This window comes from Protobothrops mucrosquamatus, unplaced genomic scaffold, assembly GCF_001527695.2.
Source record: "Protobothrops mucrosquamatus isolate PMUCROS unplaced genomic scaffold, P.Mucros_1.0 scaffold4913, whole genome shotgun sequence".
Taxonomy (NCBI): domain Eukaryota; kingdom Metazoa; phylum Chordata; class Lepidosauria; order Squamata; family Viperidae; genus Protobothrops; species Protobothrops mucrosquamatus.
Genome location: NW_015390798.1, coordinates 1 through 26,885, shown reverse-complemented (window position 1 = coordinate 26,885; position 26,885 = coordinate 1). Strand labels below are relative to the sequence as shown.

Sequence of the window (26,885 nt, the reverse complement as noted above, 5' to 3'; positions counted from 1 at the left end):
ACTTCAATTCCCAGAGTTCTCCGGCCAGCTATGCTGTCTGGGAATTCTGGGAGTTGAAGTCCACAGGTCTTAAAGTTGCCAAAGCTGGACACCTCTGGGGCAAGTGTCTTCTCCCCACGCAGCAAACCAGCCTTTGCAGAAATCGTCCCCCTGCCCATAAGTGAGACCTCGTGTATCCCATGGCTCTGGAATTGGGGAACTCGGAGGCGTGAGTGCCTGGAGCCATTCCAGATGTTAGCCACCCATCTGGGGGGGAAAACGAGTCCCGTGAGATGGGTGGCCTTCTCAGGTGGAGAGCCAATATCCAGGTCCCTCAGAAAGTCTCCTTGGCAGGCAGGGAAGACCCGCTGATCCTGGGCACAAGGCTAGATCAGCCGCCTCGCCACAAGTGACTGGGACGGGCACTAGGCGTTGCCCATCAGGACCCCCGCCCTCCCAAAGGCTGAAGTTTCCCAGCCCTTCTGCATGTCTCAGGTCACCTCCTGGGTCAAGCCCTCCCAGGTCAGGCAGCTGTGCAGGTTCTCCGCTTCAAGCCTGGACTTAGAAACCTGATGTGGCCCCCACAGGTGTGCCCAAGCAAAGGGCCCCACCAGCCAGTCTGGCCTCACCTTCTGGGTGGCTTCTGGAGAATGGGCTCATAGGGCTGCTGGCCGGGCTTGGACCCGCGAGGCTGGTGAAAGAAAACGGGGGGGGGGGCAGCCCAGCGGGCATTCAGCATGGCGGTCTCAGTGCTCCTCTCTTCCCCTGCAGGTGATGGAAACCCCAAAGAAAGCAGCCCGTTCATCAACAGCACCGACCTGGAGAAGGGGAAGGAATACGATGGGAAGAACATGGCGCTGTTTGAGGTCAGCAGGGTGTGGGGGGGAGGGGAGGGGACCCTCCCAGGGGCCTGGCCCACAGAAGCTTCCTCCTCTCACCCGGAAAGGCCCCCGGATTGCCAGAGCAGCCCATCCAGGGCTCCGCGAGGGGCATCTGCCTGGGCAGGGGAAGCTTCGGCCCCAGGAACCTGGAGGATCAGGGTGGGAGGGGCAAGGGGCTTCCCCAAGAGTGGCCCCCAGCCCTCCCCTCCCTCTGCTCCCTCAACAGGAGGAGATGGACACCAGCCCCATGGTCTCCTCCCTGCTCAGCGGCCTGGCCAACTACACAAACCTGCCTCAGGGCAGCCGAGAGCACGAAGAGGCGGAGAACAACGAAGGGGCCAAGAAGAAGCCCGTCAAGGTGCGGGCAGGTGGGGGGGGCACAGAGCAGCCAGGTGGGAGCAGAAGAGCCGCCCCCGCCCACTCCCCTCTCCTTCCTCCAGGCCTCAGATCTGGGCTGCAGGGCCTGGATGACCAGGAGGGGGCAGCTGAGCACAGCCTTCCCTCTTGTTCTCCACATTGCCCTCCAGTGGCAGTGTGGGGTTTTGCAGCCCAGCCCCATTCTTTCTCTGCTGGTAAGAGGGTGCCCAGCTTGTGGGTCCTCTCCAGTTGCCTGATGAATGAATCCACAGGGCCGAGGCAGGAAGGCCTCTGCTGGGGGAAGGGAGGGAGCCCACCCACCCACCTTGCTTGGGCCCAGCCTCACGCCCCGTGCTCTTCCTGCAGGCCACGCGGATGGGCACCTTCATGGGCGTCTACCTGCCCTGCCTGCAGAACATCTTCGGCGTGATCCTCTTCCTCCGCCTCACCTGGGTGGTGGGCATCTCGGGCATCATGGAGTCCTTCTGCATGGTTATACTCTGCTGCTCCTGCGTGAGTCCCCCTCCGGCCGGGGGCTGCCAGCTGGGCGGGCAGGGGAGGGTCTGGCCAGATGTGCTCCTCCTGCTTGAGCCCCTGAGCACGCTGTCCAGCCCATAGCCCAGCCTGCAACCGTGATAAAGGCTTGACCCCCTCCCCATTGGCCCACAGGGAGGGTCCCAGGGGGAGGAAGTGGGTGGCCCAGTCAGACCTGGAAGGGCAGCCATGCTTGGGCCGGGCTCAGAGGCAGCTGCCTGGGCGGACGAGCCTGCCAGGAGCTGAGCCCTGATGGCCCATTCACCCCGGCTTCCATCCTACCCCCTCCGTCCTGTGGCAGCCCCCCCCCCGAGAGAGTTCCCTCCCTCTTGGGCAGCCAGGGGCTGCTGGGCTCCCCCCCCACCGGTCTGGGCCCACACGGCTGCCTTCTCTCCCCACAGACCATGCTGACGGCCATCTCCATGAGCGCCATCGCCACCAACGGAGTAGTGCCAGGTGGGTAGCCGGGAGGGGCGGTGGGTGCCTGGCTGGGAGACCCGCCTGCCCCCCAAAGGGAGGGACTCGGGAGGGCTGCCCGAAGCCGTGCACAAGCAAGGATCGGGGCCGGCACAGAAGCCCCCCCCCGTCTTTTGTGTAAAGGTCATCTTGGATCCAAGCTCCCTCTGCATGTGACCCCCCTCCTTCTTTGGCAGCAATAATGGGGTGCACAAAGTGAGGGCCCCTCTGGGTGCTTGAGGGACCTACCTGATGGAGAGGAGGGAGGCTGCCCCAAGAGGGAGGGGTTTCCATCTCTGGGGGCAGCCTTGCCTCCTTGCCACCTGGGGAAGGGGTGCAGCTAGGGGGATGTGTTAGTGGCCTCTGGGAGGGTCAGTGCAGGGGTCACTCCCGGTAATGGTTCCCCCCCCTTCCTCTCTCCAGCCGGTGGTTCCTACTACATGATCTCCCGTTCGCTGGGCCCGGAGTTCGGGGGAGCCGTGGGGCTCTGCTTTTACCTGGGCACCACCTTTGCAGGTGCCATGTACATCCTGGGCACCATAGAGATTCTGCTGGTGAGTGGAGGAGAGAGGGGGCGGGCAGGGCAGGGCAGGGCAGGGCAGAGATTCTGCCAGGGAGGGCACCGGCCTCCTGGCACAAGAAGGGGACGTGGGGAAGGTGCCCTGGGTGCCCCTGCAGCTGCCAGAAGAAAAGCAGGGCAGGAAGCTGGCACGCAAACCTTTGCCCCCCCCCCCCCCGTGCCTGCCAACAAAAGAGAGCCAAATGCACTCACCTCCTGGAGGCGGAGGCTGTTCACACAACACGGGCAGCTCCGTTCTCAAGGGGGCAGTTTTCGGGTTGCCTCAAGGAGCCCAGAGCTGGGCTGCGTTCAGGCAGGCAGGGGGAGCGCCTGGGGCAGGGGTAGGCAACCTTGGCTCTTTTATGACTCGTGGACTTCAACTCCCAGAATTCCTGAGCCAGCTGTGCTGGCTCAGGAATTCTGGGAATTGAAGTCCACGAGTCATAAAAGAGCCAAGGTTGCCTACCCCTGGCCTGGGGAGACACGGAGCCCACCTACCCCCCACCCCGAGCTCTTCTGCTCACCCGGTGGAGCGGCTCGTGCCAGCGACAGGCCTGGGTGGGCGGCCGCTCTCGGCCCCTCCAGCCCTGGCCTGGGGAGCCGGGGGACCCTCCGAACCGCCCGGGCCCCGTTCCTTCTCCTCCAGGCGAGGCTTCTCAAAGGAGGATGAGGCAGACATGTGGGGGGGGACGTCGGTTTCTTTTATTCATTTGCACGTCGTGCTTGCAAGCCCCCCCTCCCTTGGGTGGGAGAAAGCCCGCACCCTAACCCGGGGTCTGCACAGAAGCCCCCCGGGGACAGGAGGGAGGCGCAGGGGGATTTTTCCCCAGTAGGATGCGAGCTAATTTCCCCCCAAATGTTCTGGATACCTGATGCGTTTTTTTTTATCAGGGAAAGGAGCAAAAGCCAGTCGCTCTTACGGGTTATGTAACTCTGCAATTTGAGAGCCGAGAAAAGCTTTTTCCANCCTCCGCTGTAGGTGAGAGGCAAGGCCGGCTCCTGGCCGCCCCTCCTGCCCCCCCCCCGGCGCCCCCTGCCTTGCCCGGCTCCCTTGGGGCGGACGGGGTTTGACCTGGGCAACCTGAGCAGGCCGGTTCCCTGGCTGGCACCGTCTCTGAAGTGTCGCCCCCCCCCCGAACTGCTGGGGGTTGCCCCGAAAGGGAATGGGGAAGGGCTGGCTCGCTCGCTCGCTGGCAATTTATAACGTCTGGAGAAAGCCACAATATTGCATGTCGGGTGGGAGAAGACCAGCACAGAAAGATCCGTTGTGACGAGAAGCAGCGACCTGGCATTTAATTCCCCCCCCCAAATAAATATCCATACTGGGCAAAGGGAAAGGTGCAGCCCCCTCTTCACACGAGTGCTGAAAACCTGGCCGTGGGGGGAGTTGCTCTTTGAAGGGCTGCAAGGAGTCTCTCCTTTCTCCCCCCCCCCGCCTCCCCTGGTGGGTGACCCTCGGGGGGCCAAAGGATGACCGGCTGAGCGGCCTCTGTGCCGGCTTGGAAATAATAATAATAATAATAATAATAATAATAATAATAATAATAATAATAATAATAATAATAATAATAATAATAACAACAACAACAACAACAACAACAACAACAACAACAACAACAACAACAACAATAAAGTTGGAAGGGACCTTGGAGATCATCTAGTCCAACCCCCTGCTCAGGCAGGAAGCCCTATACCATTTCAGACAAATGGCTGTCCGGTCTCTTCTTAAAAACCTCTAATCTTGGAGCATTCACTGCTTCTGGAGGCAGGTTGTTCCACTGGTTAATTGTTCTAACTGTCCGGAAGTTTCTCCTTAGTTCTAGGTTGCTTCTCCCATTGATGAGTTTCCATCCGTTGCTTCTTGTCCTGCCTTCAGGCGCTTTGGAGAATAGGTTGACTCCCTCTTCTTTGGGGCAGCTCCTGAGATATTGGAAGGCTGCTATTATGTCAACCTAGAACTTCTCTTCGTTAAACTTCCGGATATGACCCGGAAGACCCGGAAAGTCTTGTGGGGAGCCTCACGGGTCAAAAGGGAAGGGCGCAGAGGGCCCCAAGCCCCTCCACTGGGGAAGGAGGAGCCCTGAGACCCGCTTCCTGCCTCCCCTCAGGCCTACATCTTCCCCCCAATGGCCATCTTCAAGTCTGAGGACGCCAGTGGGGAAGCGGCCGCCCTGCTGAACAACATGAGGGTCTACGGGACGTGTGTCCTCACCTGCATGGCCACCGTGGTCTTCGTGGGCGTCAAGTACGTGAACAAGTTTGCCCTGGTCTTCCTGGGCTGCGTCATCCTTTCCATCCTGGCCATCTACGCGGGGGTCATCAAGTCCGCCTTTGACCCCCCCTCCTTTCCGTAAGTGCCTGGCTGGTCCGGGGGGAGGGGGGCTGGGGTCTCTTGGCTCTCTCCTGGGATGGTTGCAAAGGCCGGAGACGGGCGGACCGTCTGCCCGGCGGTTTGTCCAGGAGGACTTTGCCTTCTTCCGCCCTCCTTGCCGTCGTCTCAATCACTGTTGCCCATCGCCCGGCTTCCCCGTGTCCTGCGAGGTGCCCGAGGGAAGGCCGGAGCCCAGCGACTGGCATCTCCAGCGGGCACCAGCTGGTGGGAGCAAGGGCTGCACCCCCAGGGGTTTGAAAATGCCTCCAGCTGCTTCCTGCGAGATTCCTTCACCCTCCTTCAAAATGTAGCGCTGAGTACAGCAGCTGTGCCCAGGTGGGCTCTGAGGGGCAGGCCCTGGAGAAAGGAGCTCGAGGCGGTCCAGCCATGCCCTTCCCCAGAAGGGCACAGTTAGACTTGGCTGGTTAGGTGAAAGTTGGTCTTTGGGCACGTTCAGCTTTAATTTGCCCAAAGCAAAAGCCTCTCTGGGTAAGGAAAGAGGAGGACGGGCTACGCAAAGCCCACTCTGGGGAATCAGCGGTAGGACCAGGACGAAGGGCATCATAACCATCACTAGTTGGTGCTTCGGGTGCCTGCAATCCAAGGCTCTTTCCCCCCCCATGGACACCTGGAAAGGGGGGGCCCCAGGGAGAGTGTGCAGGGCCGGCCTTTTGAGCCCTTTTCACATTAGATGAGAACGGCAGGCAGGTGTCCGAACATGGAAAGTCACATGGACCACGTCCTGTTTTGATGCCACAGATGTGCAGTAAAATGCATTAATGGACATATGGAAAGAGACAAAAAGGAAAGTGGTTGTGGTGGTCGCAGAAGTGCATGGAGGGAGACTCTTGTTGAAGTGTGGGTGTCCAGGGATGGGGGAGCAGTGCCTGAGAACGGAGCGGAATTGCCCAAAGGGAGGACCAGCCAGGGGCCTCCTGCAGCGCGAACAGGGATGGAGAGGATGCCGTCAGAGAGAGCGAGGACTGGCTAAGACCGGAGTTAATGCAGAGAAAATGCAGGGCAGCGTTGATGGAAATGAAAGGTGGCACCGAATTAGAGCACAAGGCGCCTCCGGTGAAGAGCATGGAATTAAAAATAAAAGTGTCGGGGGGGGGATGAAACGGAAGTGAGGGAGGCGTTAGTTGGAGATTTGGGGAATGAGAGTGACAGCGATAGCGCAGACAGGAACCAAAGTGACTGTTCCAAAGTGGTGCCTAAGGGGGAAAAAATGGAGGAAGTCATAAGTGGTGCCAGAATGCTAAAAAGATGTAAGATAAAGGTGGTGTAACTGGAAAAATGCTAAATTATGGACGTGCTTGGCTTAGGGAAGGAGGCTGAATTGGAAGCAGGCCGTTATTGCTCCCCTGTGCAAGAAGAGAAATGGGGCAAGGGGGAATTTGGGATCGGAAGGGCAACAGCTGGGTCCGGGAGGGTCAGCGAAGGGGCTTCCCACAGTTCACCCTGAACAGGTTCAAAAGGCGACAATTAGCAGACCATGTTTTTGCTCTCTAGCACGTCATTAAGGAATGCAGCAATGTGGGAGGGAAAGTTTACTGCATGCTTATGAATTTTAGAAAAAGGGTGCAGTTTGAGTCAATAGGCTTGACTTAGAAAATGTTAAACATGAATAGTTAATAGCCGATTGCTGAATGCACCCAGCAGAAGGGAAGTAAAATTGAGCGAGAAGATGGGATGCTTAGCTGAAGGTTCAGCACCGAGTAAGAACGAGACAAGGATGTGTGATGATGCCCCAGTTTAATCTTTCATGAATGGATGCATAAGAAACTTGTGACATTAAAGGTCTCTTGATCGGGGATGTGAGCAGACAGACGTGCGGATGACTCTCTGTTGCTGATTAAAAACTCAAAGGATTTGCCCCAAATTGTGTGTTGCAGTGAGGGTTGAGAATCTGAAAATCAATATACAGTAGCAAGAGGAAGGCTGTTGTGTTGGATGAGGAAATAGGAGCAGAGAATTGTAACTTAGACAGCAATTGTGAAAAAATAAATGGGGGTGTTTTGGTGGAGTGCTTGTAAAGGGTCAGAAGCGGATGGAGAAGTTGTAAGGTGTGCAGATGCCGGTTGGAAGGAGACGTTCTTGGTCTGCGATGAGGAAGGAAACTTGGTTGAAAAGACAATCCAGGGGTGCAAAAGAGCCTTCCTTGGTTACAGAGAAATTGACAGCTGAAATGACAGCTGAAGTGAAGTCAATTGACTGCCAGGGATGCGCTTAAAAAGCAGGGGTGGCAAAAGGCATCAGGCTGAGAATTAGCGGGGCTGAACCGAGGCAGACTGAACACGGGAGGAGGGCCTGTCCGTCAGGAAGAAGCCCCTGGAGGCGCTTTGGCCCTCTAGAGCAGGGGTCCCCAACCAGTGGACCAGTACCTGGCCGTAGCATGCCAGCAACCGATCAGCACAAACAAGCAAAGCCCCATCCACAGGATGCAGGCAGCACACAAAACCACGCACCCTCCTGTCCATGGAAAAAAACCTCTCACCATGTAACCGGTCCCTGGTGCCCAAAAGGTTGGGGGGGTCTCTGGACTAGAGAGAGCAAATGAGCAGTACTGAAGGGTCTGGGACAGCCGTCCCCAGCCTGTATGGCTTGGCCACCCAGGGGGGGGGAACTGGCCGGGCAAGCGGGGGGGCTGGTGCGTGCCTGTGCCAGCCCGCTGTTCACGCAGCCCACTTCCAAACTGGCCACGGCCCGGTAGTGGACTGTGGCCCAGGGTTTGGGGACCTCTGGTCTAGCACAACTCGCCACGGAACAATTCGACAGTATATTAATCATTTCATTCCGCTACTTTTATTATTGGTGACCCTGTTTTTGTCGAAATTATTGTGATTCTTGCATTTCTGGATTGACTTTGTTTTATTATTATTGGCCACGGTTCCATCGAAATTAATTTAACGTTTGTATTTGTTGAATTGTCCTGGGGCGAATTTTCCCTTGGAAAGTTGGCTGGGGTGGGGGAGGGGTCCCACCCTGGCACCGAGTGGGAGACTGGTTGGTGAAGCTGCAGGGAGGGAGGGAGGGAGGGAGGAGGAGACAGCTGGGTTTTTGATCGGATCCTGCCCAAGAGAGGAGGGAGATCCGAGAGAGGAAAGGCAGAGGGCGAAGTTCTCTCTGCACGTGCCCAGAGGCTGTAAGGACCGAAAGGCGATGGAGAGGCGTAGAGAGGAGCTGCCCTAAACTGGATCCTCTCTGGTGCTTTCCTTCTCTCTTCCTCCTGTTTACTTGGGTCCTCCCTTGCCCCAAGGGAGGGAAGGGGGCGAGGGGCAGCAGGAACGTCGGCCCCATCTTCCCACCGAGGGGCCCCAGGGCCAGAGTGCAGTTGGGGGCCTAGAGATTTAGAGGAGTTGAGGAGAGGCTGGATGGCACAAGGGGATCCCACCCGCCTGCCAGGCCATCTCTCCACTGGGCTGTTGTGTGTGGGGGGGGCAGAGAAGCCTCCTGGGAGAAGCAGAGTGCAACACACCCCTTAGAGTCTGAGGCCCCAGCTGGCTGCCTGGAAATGCCCCATTGCAAAGGCTGTCACTGCCTGAGATGGGGAGGGAAAGGGGGTGGAACTGGGGGGGGGCTTGCCCGGCCCAGTTGAGGAGCCGGTCAGCAGCCCTCAGCCTCCCTTCGGCTCGTGTGTTTTGGCCAGGATTTGCCTCTTGGGCAACCGGACTCTGTCCCGCCACGGCTTTGACGTGTGTACCAAGATGGTCCAGGTGGGCAACGAGACGATGGGCTCGGAGCTGTGGGCGCTCTTCTGCTCTTCTCGCTTGCTGAATGCCACCTGCGACGAGTATTTCAGCCAGAACAACGTCACGGAGATTCAGGGCATCCCTGGAGCGGCTTCCGGTCTCATCCAAGGTACAAGGAGCCTCTTACGGGGGGGGGGGGGGTTGACCCTCGTGGGTTTGGGGTCTCCTGATTCATGGGGGGGAGGGGAATGCCACCTGGGCCCTCTTCTTGAGGGCAGTGGGGGGAGAGCCGCCGTCCACAGGGGCCTCTTTAGATCTGGTGGAGGATTTGGGGGACAGGATGCTCCACTTGACCCACAAAGCCTCCACCGTCCTGGGTGTGTGTGTGTTTTTCCAGGGGAGGAATCCTATTTTGGGGGTGGGAGGGAAAGGAAGGTGTGGGTGAGGAGGACCCCAGCAGGGGAGGATGGGTCCTGGAGCTGCGTCATCCTCTCTTCACAGAAAACCTCTGGAGCACCTACTTGCCGAAGGGGGTGATTATTGAGCGGGCGGGGATGACCTCTACGCCCACCTCCGAGGGGCTGCTGGACCTGGACCAGCCCTACGTCTTCAGCGACATGACTTCCTATTTCACCCTCCTGGTCGGCATCTACTTCCCTTCCGTCACCGGTGAGAGGCTTTCCTGGGAAGGGCTGGGAATCCTGGGGCCCCTTTCCTGGAGCGGACGTCCAGCGCTTGGCCCCCAGCTGAAGGGGGGGCTCTCCCGCCTGGCCAGCCTGAGTGGGGGGGCTCCTGGGAAGGTGGCTGGCTGGAGACCCTTTGCTCCCCGCAATGCCTGGACCAGGGACGAGGGGCTTTCAGACATGCAAGTTGGACACCAGCCCTTCGAGGTAGTGCAGCGTCAGATCTTCCCTTGATCGGAGGCTCTTCCTCCACCTGCCCTGGCCCAGCCCAGCCTCTGGCCAGGAGTCCGGCAGCATCGGGCCTTGGCCGTTCTCCCCCCCCCCACAGACACACACACACACACACAAAAGCAGGGCCAGCAGCTTTTCCCTCTGGTCCTTCTGCCGCCTCCTCCTCGTCCTCCTGCCTAGATTGGGGGAGGGGGCTTCTGATGCAGGGCCCCCCTTCCCTAACCGGAGGACCGGCACCAGGGGAAGGCAGACCTGAACCCCCGGCTCCTTTCTGCAGGGATCATGGCTGGCTCCAACCGGTCTGGGGATCTCCGGGATGCTCAAAAGTCGATCCCTACGGGCACCATCCTCGCCATCGCCACCACCTCAGCCGTCTGTATCCTTGGCTGGCACGGGCAGAGGCTGGCACAGGGGAGCTGCCGGGCGAAGGGAGCTGCCTCTTCCCAGCTCGCCTCGAGAGCCCTTTGTGTGGGCCGCAGAGTGACGGGGCTCCTCCGGACAGGCACCCCCAAAGTCTCTATGGGGTGTGCGTCGGGCCCTAGGCCAGGCCCTGGTGCTGCGGGCAGAGCCTCTCTCTGGAGGGGGGGCTGGCCTCCCTTGCGGGGTTACAAAAGCTGAGCCCACGTGGGGAGAGGGAGGGAGGGGGGCTGGGGGCTGTCAGGGAGGAAAGTGGCCCCGTGGGGCAGCCAGCCTCCTCTGGGTACTGTGTGTGAGAGAGGGGGGGTTCCTGGCCACCGTGGCCCAACTCACTGATGTTGGTGCCCCTCCTGCCTCCCTGCCTGCCTTGCTTCCTTCATGCCCCCACAGACATCAGCTCCGTGATTCTGTTTGGCGCCTGCATTGAGGGCGTGGTGCTCCGGGACAAGTGAGTGCCTGCCCCCCCCCAGGAAGGGCCCCCTCCTCCCACCGGCATACCCTCCACACTGCCTCTCGGGGGGGGAACCCAGGTCTGCCTCAAGGGCCCCCCCAGGTGGCATAACCAGCTGTCAGGGCTGAGGGGGACTGGAGGTGGGAAACTTTCTCCCTCCTGGCACCAGCCGGGTCTGGAAAAGGCACTCTGCAGTTGTGCAGGGGAAGCCTTCTCCGGCCAAGGCGAGGACGGCTCCCTGGTCCCTGGGAGGCTGGAGGGAGGGGGCTTCACCACCCTCTTCCCTTTCAGGTTCGGCGAGGCCGTCAGTGGGAACCTGGTGGTGGGCACGCTGGCCTGGCCCTCCCCCTGGGTGATCGTCTTCGGCTCCTTCTTCTCCACCTGCGGAGCCGGTCTGCAGAGCCTCACGGGGGCCCCTCGCCTGCTGCAAGCCATCTCGCGGGACGGCATCGTGCCCTTCCTCCGGGTAGGTGGGGTGGGCGGGCGCAGGCGGGCCAGGGCCAGCCAGGCAGGCTCCCCGCGGGCAAGACCGGGCCTAATGTTGGACCAGACATTTAGGGAGAAAGAGCCTTCAACTTACTAAAGCAGACATGTCAAACACAAGGCCTGGGGGCCGGATGCGGCCCGTGAAGTGGTTTCATGTGGCCCACGAAGCCATCCTGGAAACAGTGAGGGAACGGCCCCTGCTGCCTTGGCCCTGGCCCAGGCCGGCCGGGAGCCAATGTACAATTTTGTGGGGGCCATCTTGGCACTAGCCCTGGTCCCACCCCCTTCTGCCAGAGACCCTCAGATCTGTCCCACTCCTGCCCAGGCCCCCCCATAGGCACCCTTGACGTGAATGATGTAGAGCTGGCCACGCCCACCCAGTAGGCCACACCCACTCCATCCATGCCCACCCAGTAGGCTGCACCCACTCTGGCCACACCCACCCAGCCCCCCAAGGGCAACCGCAATGCTGATGTGGCCCTCAGTGAAATTGAGTTTGACACCCCTGTACTAAAGCCAAGCAGTTACAAGGGGTAGGAAAAAGCTAGAACTGAGTTTGTGAGCAAAAACTGCCTTCTGACTTTCCTCTGTCCCGGGTCCTCCCCCCCTTCCCCCCCCCTCCAATTGTATTCAGATTGTTTTGGTAACAGTTCTGGTGCTTTGTGGGCTCCGTGACGGTCTGCGTTCCATTCCCATGCCTGTGGCACTGGGCGGGCAGTTGGAGTGGTTTTGGTTTCTGGTCTTCCCCCTCCCCCCCCTTGGCTCCCTACACACACACACACACACACACACACACACACACACGGTTCATGGCAGTCTGGCATCAGTGAAGCATCAGTGGGGCCAAGCAGGCTGGCAGCACTGACACATGCCACCTCCGGGAAAAGGCTGGTGGGCACTTCTGTGCACCCCAGAAAGTGGTTCAGGGCCACCGATTCCGAGGGCCACACGGGGCCCCCCAGTAGCTAAGCTCCTGCTGTGAATGGGCAAGACCTGTGTGAGGCCTGAGCCGGGCAGGCACAGAGGGGGCTGCTGCAGCCTGTCCAGGGAAGCTGCCCTCCGCAAGGCCAGAGCGATGACTCCCCTTCCGCTAGTCAACCGGAGCGCGCCTCGCCTGCCACGACCATCTGGAGACAGAATAGCCTCCGGTTGATGCAAGGAGACATCCGTCCTCTCGCCCTTCGGGCACAGACCGCAAGGGGGGAGGGAGGATCACCCTTCCCCCCCCATGTCACCCCTCACTCAACCAGTGAGCGGCTGACTTGAATCGCTGCTCCTGCAAAGGAGCATTTTGCAAACGATGCCTCCCTCAAAGCACCGCTAGATGCAGCCTGGTGGGAGGTAACCCGGCCTCTCGGCCGAGACCTGCCCCCCTTCCCAGGCAGGTACCTTAGAGGTTATCTAGTCCAGCCCTTGGCAGGAGAGGAATCTGCTACTGCAGCGTCCCTGATCATCAGGCACCCAGTCTCTGTTTCCTAGAATTGCAAGAGACCTCAGAGGTCATCTAGTCCAGATGTCCCCAACCTTTTGGGACCCAGGGACCGGTTCCATGGAGAGAGCTTTTTCCACGGACCGGAGAGTGCGTGGTTTTGTGTGCTGCCTGCATCCCACGGAAGGGGCTTGGCTTGTTTGTGCGGACCAGGATGGAGTGTAACCAGTGAAACCTCCCTCAATGATTTCCTTATAGTGCTTTGGGACTCTCTGGCCATCCAAGCCCCACTCTTGTTTTTAAGGGTGTCTAATCCAGGGGTAGTCAACCTTGGCTCTTTTATGACTCGTGGACTTCAATTCCCAGAATTCCTGAGCCAGAATTCTGGGAGTTGAAGTCCACGAGTCATAAAAGAGCCAAGGTTGCCCACCCCTGGTCTAATCAGCTCCGTTCGGCCGCAGCTTCCTTGCTCTTGAGCCTTCAGCGTCCTCTCCTTCCCTCGTCTTCACCGAATAGCTTCGTTTTCTCCTCTCTTGATCACCCCACCCCCAACATCTGGATAGTTTTTTTTAAATCCTGAGTTTCATTGTCGATTCATGCACTACCGGTTCAGTCTTGACTCTCAGGCACTTTTTGATAAAGTTGCACAGCTATCCATATTTTTTTGGGAAGATGTGTAGATGGTCTGTTTCCCTTTTCTGCTGTTCTGGCTTGCTGCGGTGTCCAGACATCCAGATAAGCAGGGATTATCACCAGACAAACAGTCAAGCAGAAAACAATACCATAATCAAGGGACTGCGAAGGAGAAAGAACACACCAGCAACCCTGGTAGAGCAAACCGCTGCGTACACACAGGGGGCAGACTCCACACTCACTCAGGCTCAGAGAGCACCAAGGACTGCACAGTCATTCCTCATAACAATCACGTATAATCTTTCTGTCAACATTTGCCCCTCTTAAAATCTTTACATCTTTAATAAATATTCTACCTACGTTTGTAAATCCATTTACCTGCTGTACGTTTTCATCTTTTATTTGATTTTCCTGGTCAAATACAGCAATTTCTGTCTGATATATTAATTTTCAGATCCTCCATGGGATCTACTTAATATTCCCAGCAAACCATTTGCTTACTTAGCCAGCAACGTGGCGTTGTCTGCGTAGAAAAGACACCTGCATTCACCTCCATCACCAGGGTACCTTTAATAGCGCAGCAAGGTGTCTGTGGAGATTCTCAGGCATTACCATGATTGTCCCAAGTCAACTGGACTTTTTTTGTTTTTTCCTTGAAGCTGTTTCACTTCTCATCCCAGAAGCTTCTTCGGTTCTGATTGAATGGTGGAGGATGGAAAGATTTATATTCCTTGCAGTCATCCGGTCATTTGGACTCTCTCTGAGAGTCGTTGAGGCCCCTTGGAGGTTTATCTGTGCCCTCAGGGTCACCTGAATGGCACAAAGGGGCGTGGAGCCTTCTTGGAACTGCAGAAGCTGCCCCTTTCTCCTGCCCCTCCTGTCTCCTCCCCCCCAGCTGCCCACCCATAGCCCACTACCAGGTTCTGTGCCCACCCCGTCTTCCCCATTCCTCCTTATACCACCCCCTGCCCTCCACCCCTTTGGGCAGCTGCCGCCAGTCCAGGCCGTCTCAGCAGGCAAGTGCAGCCCACAGCAAAGGGGGCCAGGACTTGCAAGGGGCAGACAGTAGGGGCTGCAACAGCTGCTGCCCCCCCCCTTCCAAAGATCTGGGAATGCTTGGAGCTGCAAGGAGGAATTCAGTCTGAGGGGAGGAAAGTGCGGGCTGTGGCTGGGGGTGGTCTGGCCCACCTAACCCCTAACCCTCCTTCTACGCTTCCTCCGCAGGTCTTCGGCCACGGCAAGGCGAATGGGGAGCCCACCTGGGCCCTCCTGCTCACGGCCTGCATCTGCGAGATCGGGATCCTGATCGCCTCCCTGGACGAGGTGGCCCCCATCCTCTCCATGTACGCCCCCCCCAAACTGGGCGCCTCCGGAGCCTAGAAGGATGGCAGGGGAGCTAAAGGAGGCCAGGGATCCCCCTTGCAAGCTGGGGGAGGGGGCTCCGTCCTTGCAAGGTGGGGGAGGGAGCTTCTCCGTCCCCCCAACGCTGAGCAACCCTCCCTCCCCCCCAGGTTCTTCCTGATGTGCTACATGTTTGTCAACCTGGCCTGTGCGGTTCAGACGCTGCTGAGGACCCCCAACTGGCGACCACGCTTCCGCTACTACCACTGGTGGGTGCCCTCCTTCGCCTATGGGGGGGGAGAGGCACTTTGGGTCCTGCAGCCCTGGGGAGTCCACTGGGGGGGAGGGGCCGGAGGTGCGTGACCTCTTGACTCAGCGTGGCCCCCGGGGTCTCGCAGGACCCTCTCCTTCCTGGGCATGAGCCTCTGCCTGGCACTGATGTTCATCTGCTCCTGGTACTACGCCCTGGTCGCCATGCTGATCGCGGGACTCATCTACAAGTACATCGAGTACCGAGGGTAAGTGCCCCTCCCTGCCCCCCCGACCCTCCCGGCATCCCTGCCAGGTGGGCAGAATGTTCCATCTCCTGTTTTGAGGGGGGGAGGGAGGGGTGGTGCTGTGGCTAAGTGGTGGCCGGATGGGCCTTGGCCCCTTCTTGGGGAGGGGATGTCTCCCCCTCCTGAGGGACGCTGGGGGGGTGCATGGGGCAAAGCTCACAGAGCCCCCTCCCCACTTGTTCTTCCAGAGCAGAAAAGGAGTGGGGGGATGGCATCCGAGGCCTCTCGCTCAGCGCAGCTCGTTACGCCCTGCTGCGGTTGGAGGAGGGGCCGCCCCACACCAAGAACTGGAGGTGAGTCTTGAGAGAGAGAGAGAGAGAGAGAGAGAGAGAGAGAACCTTTATTGTCATTTTTTACTGTGGGCACAATGGCACAATTAAGCAGTGGAACAGAAGTTGCCTCCATCACTGGAGATTTTTAAGAAAAGGCTAGACAGTCACTTGTCTGAGATGGTATAGGGCAGACATGTCAAACACAAGGCCCGGGGGCCGAATGCGGCCCGCGAAGTGGTTTCATGTGGCCCGCGAAGCCATCCTGGAAACAGTGAGGGAACGGCCCCCTCTGCCTTGGCCCTGGTCCAGGCCGGCCGGGAGCCAATGTACAATTTTGTGGTGGCCATCTATGCTGAAACACATTCAGTCTTAGCTTCATAAGCCCCCCCCCATGGCCTGAGAGGAAGAGTGAGGCTCCTCCAGTGGACCATGCCTTGGCACTTGCCCCGGTCCCACCCCCTTCTGCCAGAGACCCTCAGATCTGTCCCACTCGTGCCCAGGCCCCCACAGGCACCCTTGACGCGAAAGATGTAGAGTTGGCCACGCCCACCCAGTAGGCCGCACACACCCTGGCCACGCACACCCGGCCCCCTGAGGACAACCGCAGTGCTGATGTGGCCCTCAATGAAATTGAGTTTGATACCCCCGGTATAGGTTCTCCTGCTTGAGCGGGGGGCTGGACTAGAAAACCTCCAAGGTCCCTTCCAGCTATTCAAACATTAATAATGAAATTTAGTTGCTTGCTCTCAAAAGTGTACACATACACAACACATATTTAAACACACTATATACAACATATGTATAGACCTACACCCTTACATATAAGTAACATACAAATATTTTGCCCTGCTGGGCCAGCCTTGGCATCTCTGCAGCAGCTGCCCCCTTTCCTAGGGGGGCACCCGGAGCCCAGGAAGGTGGGCTGGCACACCGTAAAGTGCTGTTGTGACCCTGAGGAGCAAAATCGGAGCTCCTTCCCGGCTCCAGGTGGGTCTTGCTGGCCCCGGCAGCCGAGATCAAATCTAAAGATGAGCTTGTTGTGTGAATGGCATCCCTGCGCAGAGGGGGGTGGGGGGCCCTGGCACAGATCTGCCCTTCCTAGGGTCCTGCAGAGGGAAAGAGCTGGTGATAAAGAAAGAAGAGACGGAGGAATTGGGGGGGAGGCTCAGCAGGAGGTCGGGGGGGGGGCTATTCTGGCAACTGGCACAGCTGGTGATCCAGGGCAGAAGAGGACGGGGGGGGAGGTGGCTGGACGGGGGCAGGTCAGGCCGGGAACGTCCTCAGCCTTGGAGGCGGAGAGGCGGAGAGACCGGCGGGGGGGCTCGGCTGGTGCCAGGGCCCGGCTAAAGACCTCCGGCTTCTCTCTCCCCAGGCCGCAGCTGCTGGTGCTCGTCCGGGTGGATCAGGACCAGAACGTCGCTCACCCGCAGCTGCTCTCCCTCACCAACCAGCTCAAGGCCGGCAAGGGGCTGACCATTGTGGGCTCCGTGCTGGAGGGCACCTTCCTGGACAACCACCTGCAGGTCCAGCGGGCCGAGGAGGTGAGCCCAGTAAAACTGGCCGCAGGAGACCTCCCCCTCTGCCCCAACAGCCCCGGGGGGCTCCTCCTGGGGAGAAGGGCTGCCCCGGATGCAAGGGCATGACCTCCCCCTCTCTGCTCCCCCCGCCCAGTCGATCCAGCGGCTGATGGAGGCCGAGAAGGTCAAGGGCTTTTGCCAGGTGGTGACCTCTTGCAACGTCCGGGACGGCATGTCGCACCTCATCCAGTCCAGCGGCCTGGGAGGCCTGCAGCACAACACGGTGCTGGTCGGCTGGCCACGCAGCTGGCGCAGCAAGGAGGACCACCAGACCTGGAGGAACTTCATTGGTGAGAGAAGCGGAGGGTCGTCCCACCCCCCAGGGGCTGCAGGGAGAAAGCGGCCGCCCTCTAGCCGGGGAAGGGTCCCCTTGTCCAACTCCTCAGGGGGGCTTGTCTGGCCAAGGGAGGGGCGTCCTAGGGCAGTGATGGCGAACCTTTTAGAGACCGAGTGCCCAAACTGCAACCCAAAATCCACTTATGTATCGTCGGGTGCCGGGTGGGTGTGGCCCATTGGGTGGGCGTGGCCCATTGGGTGGGCGTGGCTGCAGTGGTAACGGCAGACTGGGTAGGACTAAAAAGTTCAATCAATCAATTCCAACTTTGCAAGACCTTTTTTTTTCCAGCGAGAAGTTGAAATTGACTGATTGATTGAACCTTTTTTTTTTTTTTTGCACATGGCGGCGGAGGCCTAAACCGAAAAGGTTTTATAAAACCCAGCTGAAGGCCTAAGACTGGGGCGATGGCGCGAGTGCCCACAGAGAGGGTGCCGCCTGTGGCACGCGTGCCATAGGTTCGCCACCACTGTCCTAGGGGCTCCCTGTACCCCCCCCCCCCAGTCCTAATGGCAGCATCTCCAGGCTCCCTTCTACAGGCCGCTTTCAGCCTTTGGGGAACCTGCCCTCTGCATGGAATGCTCCTCCTTCCTCGGTTCCCCCTGCGGCATTGCTGCCCTTCTGATGCCTCCTCCATGCTGGGGGGGGGGTGCTTGCCTGGGACCGGCATTCCTTGAGGATTCCCTCCCTCCCTGGGCATCTTGGCAAGTCCTCCCCTTCGCTTCTTTCCCCCAGAGTTGGTGCGAGAGACCACGGCTGGCCACATGGCCTTGCTGGTGGCCAAAAACGTGGCCATGTTCCCGGCCAACACGGAGCGCTTCTCGGAGGGCCACATCGACGTCTGGTGGATCGTGCATGACGGGGGGATGCTGATGCTCCTGCCCTTCCTCCTGCGCCAGCACAAGGTGCCCCCGGGGGTGGCTGGGGCCTGGCGTGGCAGGGCAGCCTCGGGGGCCTCCCTTCCCTTGGCACCACCACCTTCCGGGCCCCCGGACGCCCAGGTGGGGGAGTGGCCCGAGAGGGGGTCCGCGTGACTGAGCTGGCCGCGATGTGTCTCCGTGCAGGTCTGGCGCAAGTGCAAGATGCGAATCTTCACGGTGGCCCAGATGGACGACAACAGCATCCAGATGAAGAAGGATTTGACCACCTTCCTCTACCACCTGCGCATCACGGCCGAGGTGGAGGTGGTGGAGATGGTGAGGCGGGGCGGTGGGGGGCTGAGTTCCTCTTGTCCGTACCTGCCCCTGTAGTTCCCCCCCAGGCCATGCTAGCCCCCGACACACCTGCCTTTTGGTGGGGCTGCTGAAAGCAGCAAGTAGCCCAGGGCCGCCCTCCCCCCCCAGCTTCCCCTTCTCAGCCTGAGTGGCAGGGAGACCCCCGTTGTCTCTTGGCCAGGCCGGTTAAGAGTTCAGGTTTTCCCCACCTCTGTCATAAAGTGGGTTAGAGGCTCTGGTGGGCCTCTGCCAAGGGAGACCCCCCTGCTGGTGCCCATCGAATCCAGCCCCGCTGAAAGCAGACACTACTCCCTCTGGCCCCACAGCACGAGAGCGACATCTCGGCCTACACCTACGAGAAGACCCTGGTGATGGAGCAGAGGTCGCTGATCCTCAAGCAGATGCACTTGACCAAGACGGAGAGGGAGCGCGAGGTAGGGAGCCCCCCGCGGCTCACCCCCTGGCACGTCAGGAAAGGGGCTGGCCTGGTACAGGGTGCCAACGGAGGAAATCCTGATTTTTCCTGGCTGACAACATCTGGAGTGCTAGCCAAAGCTGCTGCCAATACCCCTTACTGCCTTGCCACGCACTGGCCCTCTGGTGCCCATCTCTGCCCTCTGGACGCATCTTGGTCAGATTGGGCCAAACGTCCTCCAAAGGGCACAGAAGCACCCAGCAATGTCTGGGTTGTGTATTTTTACTGGAGGGGGCACTTGTGTGTAGGAAAGTTCCCTGGGGAGGGGGAACGTTTGTGTAGGGAAAAAATGGCGTCCGCTGGAGTGACCGGCGTCTTCCCCCGCTCTGCTTGAGCCTGGCCGGGATCTGAGCAGGGAGTCCGAAGCCGCCTCGCTCTCTGCCGCAGATCCAGAGCATCACGGACGAATCCCGGGGCTCCATCCGGCGCAAGAACCCCCCCAACACCCACCTGCGCCTCCCGGACGAGCAGGTGGGCGACAGCGAGGAGAAGTCAGAAGAAGAGGTAAGGTGGCCAAGCACGGGGGGGGGGCATCAGAGATGGCAATGGCAAGAGAGGGTGGCTTGTACGGCTGGGGGGGGGACTTCACCCCGGGGGTGGGTGGAACGAATGGCAGTCACGGAGGGTCAGGGCTGGAAGGGCTGGGGACCCCCCCCTTCCCCAGCTCTGCCACTGCCACATGAAATAGGGTCTCCTGCTTGAGCAGGGGGTTGAACTAGAAGACCTCCAAGGTCCCTTCAGGCTCTTTTATGCTTCTGCATCCAAAGAGCTCCTGCATGGAGACCCATTGTCCCCCTCAGGCCTCCCCTGGCGTTCCCTCTCTTGTGAAGGAGCCCCTGGGCAGCTGTCCTGTCTCCTGACCCACTCCAAAGCCTCTCCTGTGGGGCAGCTACCCGGACTCCCCCCAGCAGTTCAGATTTTTTTCCCCCAAGCTGAGGAGGGGCTTCTTTGCCCTCCTCTGGATGGGCTCCGGGGTCTCCCTCCCCTTCCTAAAATGGGGCGCTGGAGCCCAGATGCCATTTTGTAGGGCGGCCAGCCCACTCTTGAAAAAGACCTTGGGTGGGGGGGGTTCTTGTCCCTTCCGGATGAACTCCAGCCTGTGTGGGGAATGCCCCCCACCTCAGACACCCACTGCATTTGGCATGGGCCACTGGGCTGACTGCACATCTAATGCCTCCCCCGGGGGGCTTCCCCATTTCCCCCTCGAGCTGTACCCCAAGGGTGGCTCCTCTCCAAAGAGGAAAGATTGGGGTGAGCCAGCCTGACCTCCTCCTCCCCCCCCTGCGTCCCTCAAGGGCTCCCCGTCATCCTCTTCTCCCGGCCACGGTTCAAGGTGACACACAACGCTAGAATATTCGCTCTGCTGAGTAGAGCGTGGTTCAGCTACGCCTGGGCTTGTGTGCTGTCTGAAGGGTGGCTTGCCTGGGGGGTCCTGAGTGCCTCCTCCCCAGCATTGGGGCCAGGCCTGCCCTCCCACAGCTGCCCTGCCCACCGTGCTCCCTCTCCCGGGCTTTTCCTGGCCAGTGGCTGCCTGGCTCTCTCCCCCTGCGCGGCTGCCTGCCTGCCTTCCCGGGAGCTGCCGGCCCTGCAGAGGGGGCCGCAGGCGGGAGGGGTGAAGGCGCTCCTCGGCCACTCAACAGGTGCAGCTGATCCACGACAAGAACGCCACCAGCTTCTCCGGCATCTCCCAGTCCCCGGGGGAGGAGGCCGAGGCCGAGGCCGAAGCTGAGGCCGCCCCCGAGAAGGTGCACCTCACCTGGACGAAGGAGAAGGAGGCCGAGAAGATGAAGGCCAAGAGCCCCATCAGCTCAGAGAGCATCAAGGACTTCTTCAACATGAAGCCGTGAGCCCCCTCCCTCCCCCACACCGCTGGCCTCCGGGCGGGGCAGACACTCGGGGGTGGGGGGGGTCAGTGAGGGAGGGGGGTCAGGTGGACACCCCCTCCACAGGCAATGACACGATCTCCCTTCCTTCCTCTCCCGCTGCTCCTGCCGCCGTTCTCGCTGCCAGGGAGTGGGAAAATCTGTAAGTGCTGCTCAGCAATGCTTGGGGAGGGGGTCTCCCTCCCGCTGGCCCCCCTCCTGGCAGGCTGTGCCCAAGAGGGGCAGAGGCCGGGGGGCCTGGCAGCCCCAGCCGGCCACCCACTGGCCCGTCTTCTCCCCCAGGAACCAGTCCAATGTCCGGCGGATGCACACGGCCGTCCGGCTGAACGAGGCCATCGTGCGGAAGTCGCAGGAGGCGAAGCTGGTGCTGCTCAACATGCCGGGGCCCCCCCGGAACCGCAAGGGGGACGAGAACTGTATCCTTGTGGGGCTCAGCCAGCGGGGAGGGAAGTCTGGGGGGGGGCTGGTGGGGGGTTGGGGGCTGCCGGATGATGGGAGCTTCCCTTCCTCGGGGGAGCTCCATCCTCGGAGTGTTACGCTGGGCTCCTGCCCTCGGCCTCCGGTCGGAAGGAGGGGTCCCTGCCAAGGACACCCCCAGGGAAGGGGGCGATGGAGGCTACAGGGGCTCCAGGGCAGCCCCTTTTGAGTCAGAACTGCAGAGTTGCAAACCACCTCAGCGGTCATCTAGCCCACCCCTCCCCTCTGCTCAGGGAAGGAGCCATCATGGTGGTTCGAAGCCTCTGAAGGCAGGAGAGCTTTGAACTGAAGGTGTGGCAGCCCGTTCCGCTGGCTTTCTGCCGGCCTGCCCTGGAGCCACAGCGTACCAGCCCCCTCTCTCGGGGCCCCTCCCTTGGTCTCTTCTGCAGCGCCCCCAAAACCTGCGGGGGTCCCAGAACTTGTGCTCCTTGTGGGGCTGGGCGTCCAGCGTCCTTCAGCCTTCCGGAGCGTCCCCCTCCTGCAGCTTCGGCTGGGCTTCTCCGGGCTGCCCTGTGGGGGAAGCTCTGGGCAGGAGAGGGGCAGCGGGGGGGGAGGGGCCCTCTGCTGCACCGACAAGCCTTGACCCTCCCCCCAGACATGGAGTTCCTGGAGGTGCTGACGGAGCATCTGGACAGGGTGCTGCTGGTCCGTGGGGGTGGCCAGGAGGTCATCACCATCTACTCTTGAGTAGCCGGCCGAGGNGGCCACGCAGCTGGCGCAGCAAGGAGGATCACCAGACCTGGAGGAACTTCATTGGTGAGAGAAGCGGAGGGTCGTCCCCCCCCCCCCCGAGGGGCTGCAGGGAGAAAGCGGCCGCCCTCTAGCCGGGGAAGGGTCCCCTTGTCCAACTCCTCAGGGGGGGCTTGTCTGGCCAAGGGAGGGGCGTCCTAGGGCAGTGATGGCGAACCTTTTAGAGACCGAGTGCCCAAACTGCAACCCAAAATCCACTTATGTATCATCAGGTGCCGGGTGGGTGTGGCCAATTGGGTGGGTGTGGCCCATTGGGTGGGCGTGGCTGCGGTGGAAACGGCAGACTGGGTGGGACTAAAAAGTTCAATCAATCAATTCCAACTTTGCAAGATCTTTTTTTTTCCCACGAGAAGTTGAAATTGACTGATTGATCGAACCTTTTTTTTTTTTGCACACGGCGGCGGAGGCCTACAGCAAAAAGGTTTTATAAAACCCAGCTGAAGGCCTAAGACTGGGGCGATGGCGCGCGTGCCCACAGAGAGGGTGCCGCCTGTGGCACGCGTGCCATAGGTTCGCCACCACTGTCCTAGGGGCTCCCTGTACCCCCCCCAGTCCTAATGGCAGCATCTCCAGGCTCCCTTCTGCAGGCCGCTTTCAGCCTTTGGGGAACCTGCCCTCTGCATGGAATGCTGCTCCTTCCTCAGTTCCCCCTGCGGCATTGCTGCCCTTCCGATGCCTCCTCCATGCTGGGGGGGGCTTGCCTGGGACCAGCATTCCTTGAGGATTCCCTCCCTCCCTGGGCATCTTGGCAAGTCCTCCCCTTCGCTTGTTTCCCCCAGAGCTGGTGCGAGAGACCACGGCTGGCCACATGGCCTTGCTGGTGGCCAAAAACGTGGCCATGTTCCCGGCCAACACGGAGCGCTTCTCGGAGGGCCACATCGACGTCTGGTGGATCGTGCATGACGGGGGGATGCTGATGCTCCTGCCCTTCCTCCTGCGCCAGCACAAGGTGCCCCCGGGGGGGGCTGGCATGCCAGGGCAGCCTCGGGGGCCTCCCTTCCCTTGGCACCACCACCTTCCGGGCCCCCGGACGCCCAGGCAGGGAGGGGCCCTTCTTGCCAGGGACCCAGCACCCCGGAGGTGGGGGAGTGGCCCGAGAGGGGGTCCGCGTGACTGAGCTGTCCGGGATGTGTCTCCGTGCAGGTCTGGCGCAAGTGCAAGATGCGAATCTTCACGGTGGCCCAGATGGACGACAACAGCATCCAGATGAAGAAGGATTTGACCACCTTCCTCTACCACCTGCGCATCACGGCCGAGGTGGAAGTGGTGGAGATGGTGAGGTGGGGCGGTGGGGGGCTGAGTTCCTCTTGTCCGTACCTGCCCCTGTAGTTCCCCCCCAGGCCATGCTAGCCCCCGACACACCTGCCTTTTGGTGGGGCTGCTGAAAGAAGCAAGTAGCCCAGGGCCGCCCTCCCCCCCCAGCTTCCCCTTCTCAGCCCGAGTGGCAGGGAGACCCCCGTTGTCTCTTGGCCAGGCCGGTTACGAGTTCAGGTTTTCCCCACCTCTGTCATAAAGTGGGTTAGAGGCTCTGGTGGGCCTCTGCCAAGGGAGACCCCCTTGCTGGTGCCCATCGAATCCAGCCCCGCTGAAGGCGGACGCTGCTCCCTCTGGTCCCATAGCACGAGAGCGACATCTCGGCCTACACCTACGAGAAGACCCTGGTGATGGAGCAGAGGTCGCTGATCCTCAAGCAGATGCACCTGACCAAGACGGAGAGAGAGCGCGAGGTAGGGAGCCCGCCCCCCGGCTCACCCCATGGCACGTCGGGAAAGGGGCTGGCCTGGCACAGGGTGCCAGCAGAGGAAATCCTGATTTTTCTTGGCTGGCAAGCTCCAGAGTGCTAGCCAAAGCTGCTGCCAACACCCCCTACTAACTTGCCACGCGCTGGCCCTCCAGTGCCCATCTCTGCCCTCTGGATGCATCTTGGTCAGATTGGGCCAAACGTCCTCCAAAGGGCGTAGAAGCACCCAGCAATGTCTGGGTTGTGTATTTTTACTGGAGGGGGCACTTGTGTGTAGGAAAGTTCCCTGGGGAGGGGGAACGTTTGTGTAGGAAAAAAAACGGCGTCCGCTGGAGTGACCGGCGTCTTCCCCCGCTCTGCTTGAGCCTGGCTGGGATCTGAGCAGGGAGTCCGAAGCCGCCTCGCTCTCTGCCACAGATCCAGAGCATCACGGACGAATCCCGGGGCTCCATCCGGCGCAAGAACCCCCCCAACACCCACCTGCGCCTCCCGGACGAGCAGGTGGGCGACAGCGAGGAGAAGTCAGAAGAAGAGGTAAGGTGGCCAGGCACGGGGGAGGGGGGGCATCAGAGATGGCAACGGCAAGAGAGGGTGGCTTGTAGGGGTGGGGGGGGACTTCACCCCGGGGGTGGGTGGAACGAATGGCAGTCACAGAGGGTCAGGGTTGGAAGGGCTGGGGACCCCCCCCCTTCCCCAGCTCTGCCACTGCCACATGAAATAGGGTCTCCTGCTTGAGCAGGGGGTTGGACTAGAAGACCTCCAAGGTCCCTTCAGGCTCTTTTATGCTTCTGCATCCAAAGAGCTCCTGCATGGAGAGACCATTGTCCCCCTCAGGCCTCCCCTGGGTTCCCTCTCTTGTGAAGGAGCCCCTGGGCAGCTGTCCTGTCTCCTGACCCACTCCAAAGCCTCTCCCGTGGGGCAGCTACCCGGCCTCCCCCCAGGCACCCCAAGCAGTTCAGATTTCTCCCCCCCCCCCAAGCTGAGGAGGGGCTTCTTTGCCCTCCTCTGGATGGGCTCCGGGGTCTCCCTCCCCTTCCTAAAATGGAGCCCTGGAGCCCAGATGGCATTTTGTAGGGCAGCCAGCACACTCTTGAAAAAGACCTTGGGGGGGGGGGTTCTTGTCCTTTCCGGATGAACTCCCGCCTGTGTGGGGAATGCCCCCCCACCTCAGACACCCACTGCATTTGGCATGGGCCACTGGGCTGACCGCACATCTAATGCCTCCCCCGGGGGTCTTCCCCATTTCCTCCTCGAGCTGTACCCCAAGGGTGGCTCCTCTCCAAAGAGGAAAGATTGGGGTGAGCCAGCCTGACCTCCTCCCCCCCCCTGCGTCCCTCAAGGGCTCCCCGTCATCCTCTTCTCCCGGCCACGGTTCAAGGTGACAGACAAAGCTAGAATATTCCCTCTGCTGAGTAAACTGTGGTTCAGCCACGCCTGGCTTGTGTGCTGTCTGAAGGGTGGCTTGCCTGGGGGGTCCTGAGCGCCTCCTCCCCAGCATTGGGGCCAGGCCTGCCCTCCCACAGCTGCCCTGCCCACCGTGCTCCCTCTCCCGGGCTTTTCCTGGCCAGTGGCTGCCTGGCTCCCTCCCCCTGCGCGGCTGCCTGCCTGCCTTCCCGGGAGCTGCCGGCCCTGCAGAGGGGGCCGCAGGCGGGAGGGATGAAGGCGCTGGTCGGCCACTCAACAGGTGCAGCTGATCCACGACAAGAACGCCACCAGCTTCTCCGGCATCTCACAGTCCCCGGGGGAGGAGGCCGAGGCCGAGGCCGAAGCTGAGGCCGCCCCTGAGAAGGTGCACCTCACCTGGACGAAGGAGAAGGAGGCCGAGAAGATGAAGGCCAAGAGCCCCATCAGCTCAGAGAGCATCAAGGACTTCTTCAACATGAAGCCGTGAGCCCCCTCCCTCCCCCACACCGCTGGCCTCTGGGCGGGGCAGACACTCAGGGGTGGGGGGGTCAGTGAGGGGGGGGGTCAGGTGGCCCCCCCCCTCCACAGGCAATGACACGATCTCCCTTCCTTCCTCTCCCGCTGCTCCTGCCGCCGTTCTCGCTGCCAGGGAGTGGGAAAATCTGTAAGTGCTGCTCTGCAATGCTTGGGGAGGGGGTCTCCCTCCCGCTGGCCCCCCTCCTGGCAGGCTGTGCCCAAGAGGGGCAGAGGCCGAGGGGCCTGGCAGCCCCAGCCGGCCGCCCACCGGCCCGTCTTCTCCCCCAGGAACCAGTCCAACGTCCGGCGGATGCACACGGCCGTCCGGCTGAATGAGGCCATCGTGCGGAAGTCGCAGGAGGCGAAGCTGGTGCTGCTCAACATGCCGGGGCCCCCCCGGAACCGCAAGGGGGACGAGAACTGTATCCTTGTGGGGCTCAGCCAGAGGGGAGGGAAGTCGGGGGGGGGGCTGGTGAGGGGTTGGGGGCTGCCGGATGATGGGAGCTTCCCTTCCTCGGGGGAGCTCCATCCTTGAAGTGTCACGCTGGGCTCCTGCACTCGGCCTCCAGTCGGAAGGAGGGGTCCCTGCCAAGGACACCCCCAGGGAAGGGGGCGATGGAGGCTGCAGGGGCTCCAGGGCAGCCCCTTTTGAGTCAGAACTGCAGAGTTGCAAACCACCTCAGCGGTCATCTAGCCCACCCCTCCCCTCTGCTCAGGGAAGGAGCCATCATGGTGGTTCGAAGCCTCTGAAGGCAGGAGAGCTTTGAACTGAAGGGGTGGCAGCCCGTTCCGCTGGCTTTCCTGCCGGCCTGCCCTGGAGCCACAGCGCACCAGCCCCCTCTCCTGGGCCCCCTCCCTTGGTCTCTTCTGCAGCGCCCCCCAAACCTGCTGGGGTCCCAGAACTTGTGCTCCTTGTGGGGCTGGGCATCCAGCGTCCTTCAGCCTTCCGGAGCGTCCCCCTTTTGCAGCTTCGGCTGGGCTTCTCTGGGCTGCCCTGTGGGGGAAGCTCTGGGCAGGAGAGGGGCAGCGGGGGGGGAGGGGCCCTCTGCTGCACCGACAAGCCTTGACCCTCCCCCCAGACATGGAGTTCCTGGAGGTGCTGACGGAGCATCTGGACAGGGTGCTGCTGGTCCGTGGGGGTGGCCAGGAGGTCATCACCATCTACTCTTGAGTAGCCGGCCGAGG

The 26,885-nt window shown here is 60.8% G+C and overlaps 2 protein-coding genes across 3 annotated transcripts; both read left to right on the top strand.

Moving 5' to 3' along the window:
- The first annotated feature begins 355 nt into the window (after positions 1 to 355).
- On the top strand, positions 356 to 21,976 carry SLC12A5 (solute carrier family 12 member 5). 2 transcript variants are annotated; one of them, XM_029286778.1, is made up of 26 exons: positions 356 to 364; positions 765 to 845; positions 1,087 to 1,218; positions 1,584 to 1,730; positions 2,153 to 2,207; positions 2,631 to 2,761; positions 4,875 to 5,116; positions 8,787 to 8,998; positions 9,331 to 9,498; positions 10,021 to 10,119; positions 10,551 to 10,608; positions 10,903 to 11,077; positions 14,384 to 14,502; positions 14,671 to 14,769; positions 14,899 to 15,018; positions 15,246 to 15,350; positions 16,702 to 16,870; positions 17,001 to 17,196; positions 17,976 to 18,145; positions 18,305 to 18,436; positions 18,781 to 18,888; positions 19,317 to 19,433; positions 20,570 to 20,772; positions 20,940 to 20,954; positions 21,095 to 21,228; positions 21,885 to 21,976. In XM_029286778.1, exons 2-26 carry the CDS (start codon positions 831 to 833, stop codon positions 21,974 to 21,976), a joined length of 3,213 nt encoding a protein of 1,070 aa, XP_029142611.1. In that variant the 5' UTR covers positions 356 to 364; positions 765 to 830. The 2 variants fall into 2 exon arrangements, with proteins under 2 accessions (XP_029142611.1, XP_015684281.1); XM_015828795.1 differs by lacking the exon at positions 356 to 364 and having other exon boundaries at positions 759 to 845.
- A 620-nt stretch (positions 21,977 to 22,596) lies between these two features.
- Positions 22,597 to 26,871, top strand: LOC107299438 (solute carrier family 12 member 5-like). The gene is made up of 7 exons (XM_015828794.1): positions 22,597 to 22,612; positions 22,819 to 22,988; positions 23,183 to 23,314; positions 23,659 to 23,766; positions 25,465 to 25,667; positions 25,989 to 26,122; positions 26,780 to 26,871. Exons 1-7 carry the CDS (start codon positions 22,597 to 22,599, stop codon positions 26,869 to 26,871), a joined length of 855 nt encoding a protein of 284 aa, XP_015684280.1.
- The last annotated feature ends 14 nt before the right edge of the window (positions 26,872 to 26,885 follow it).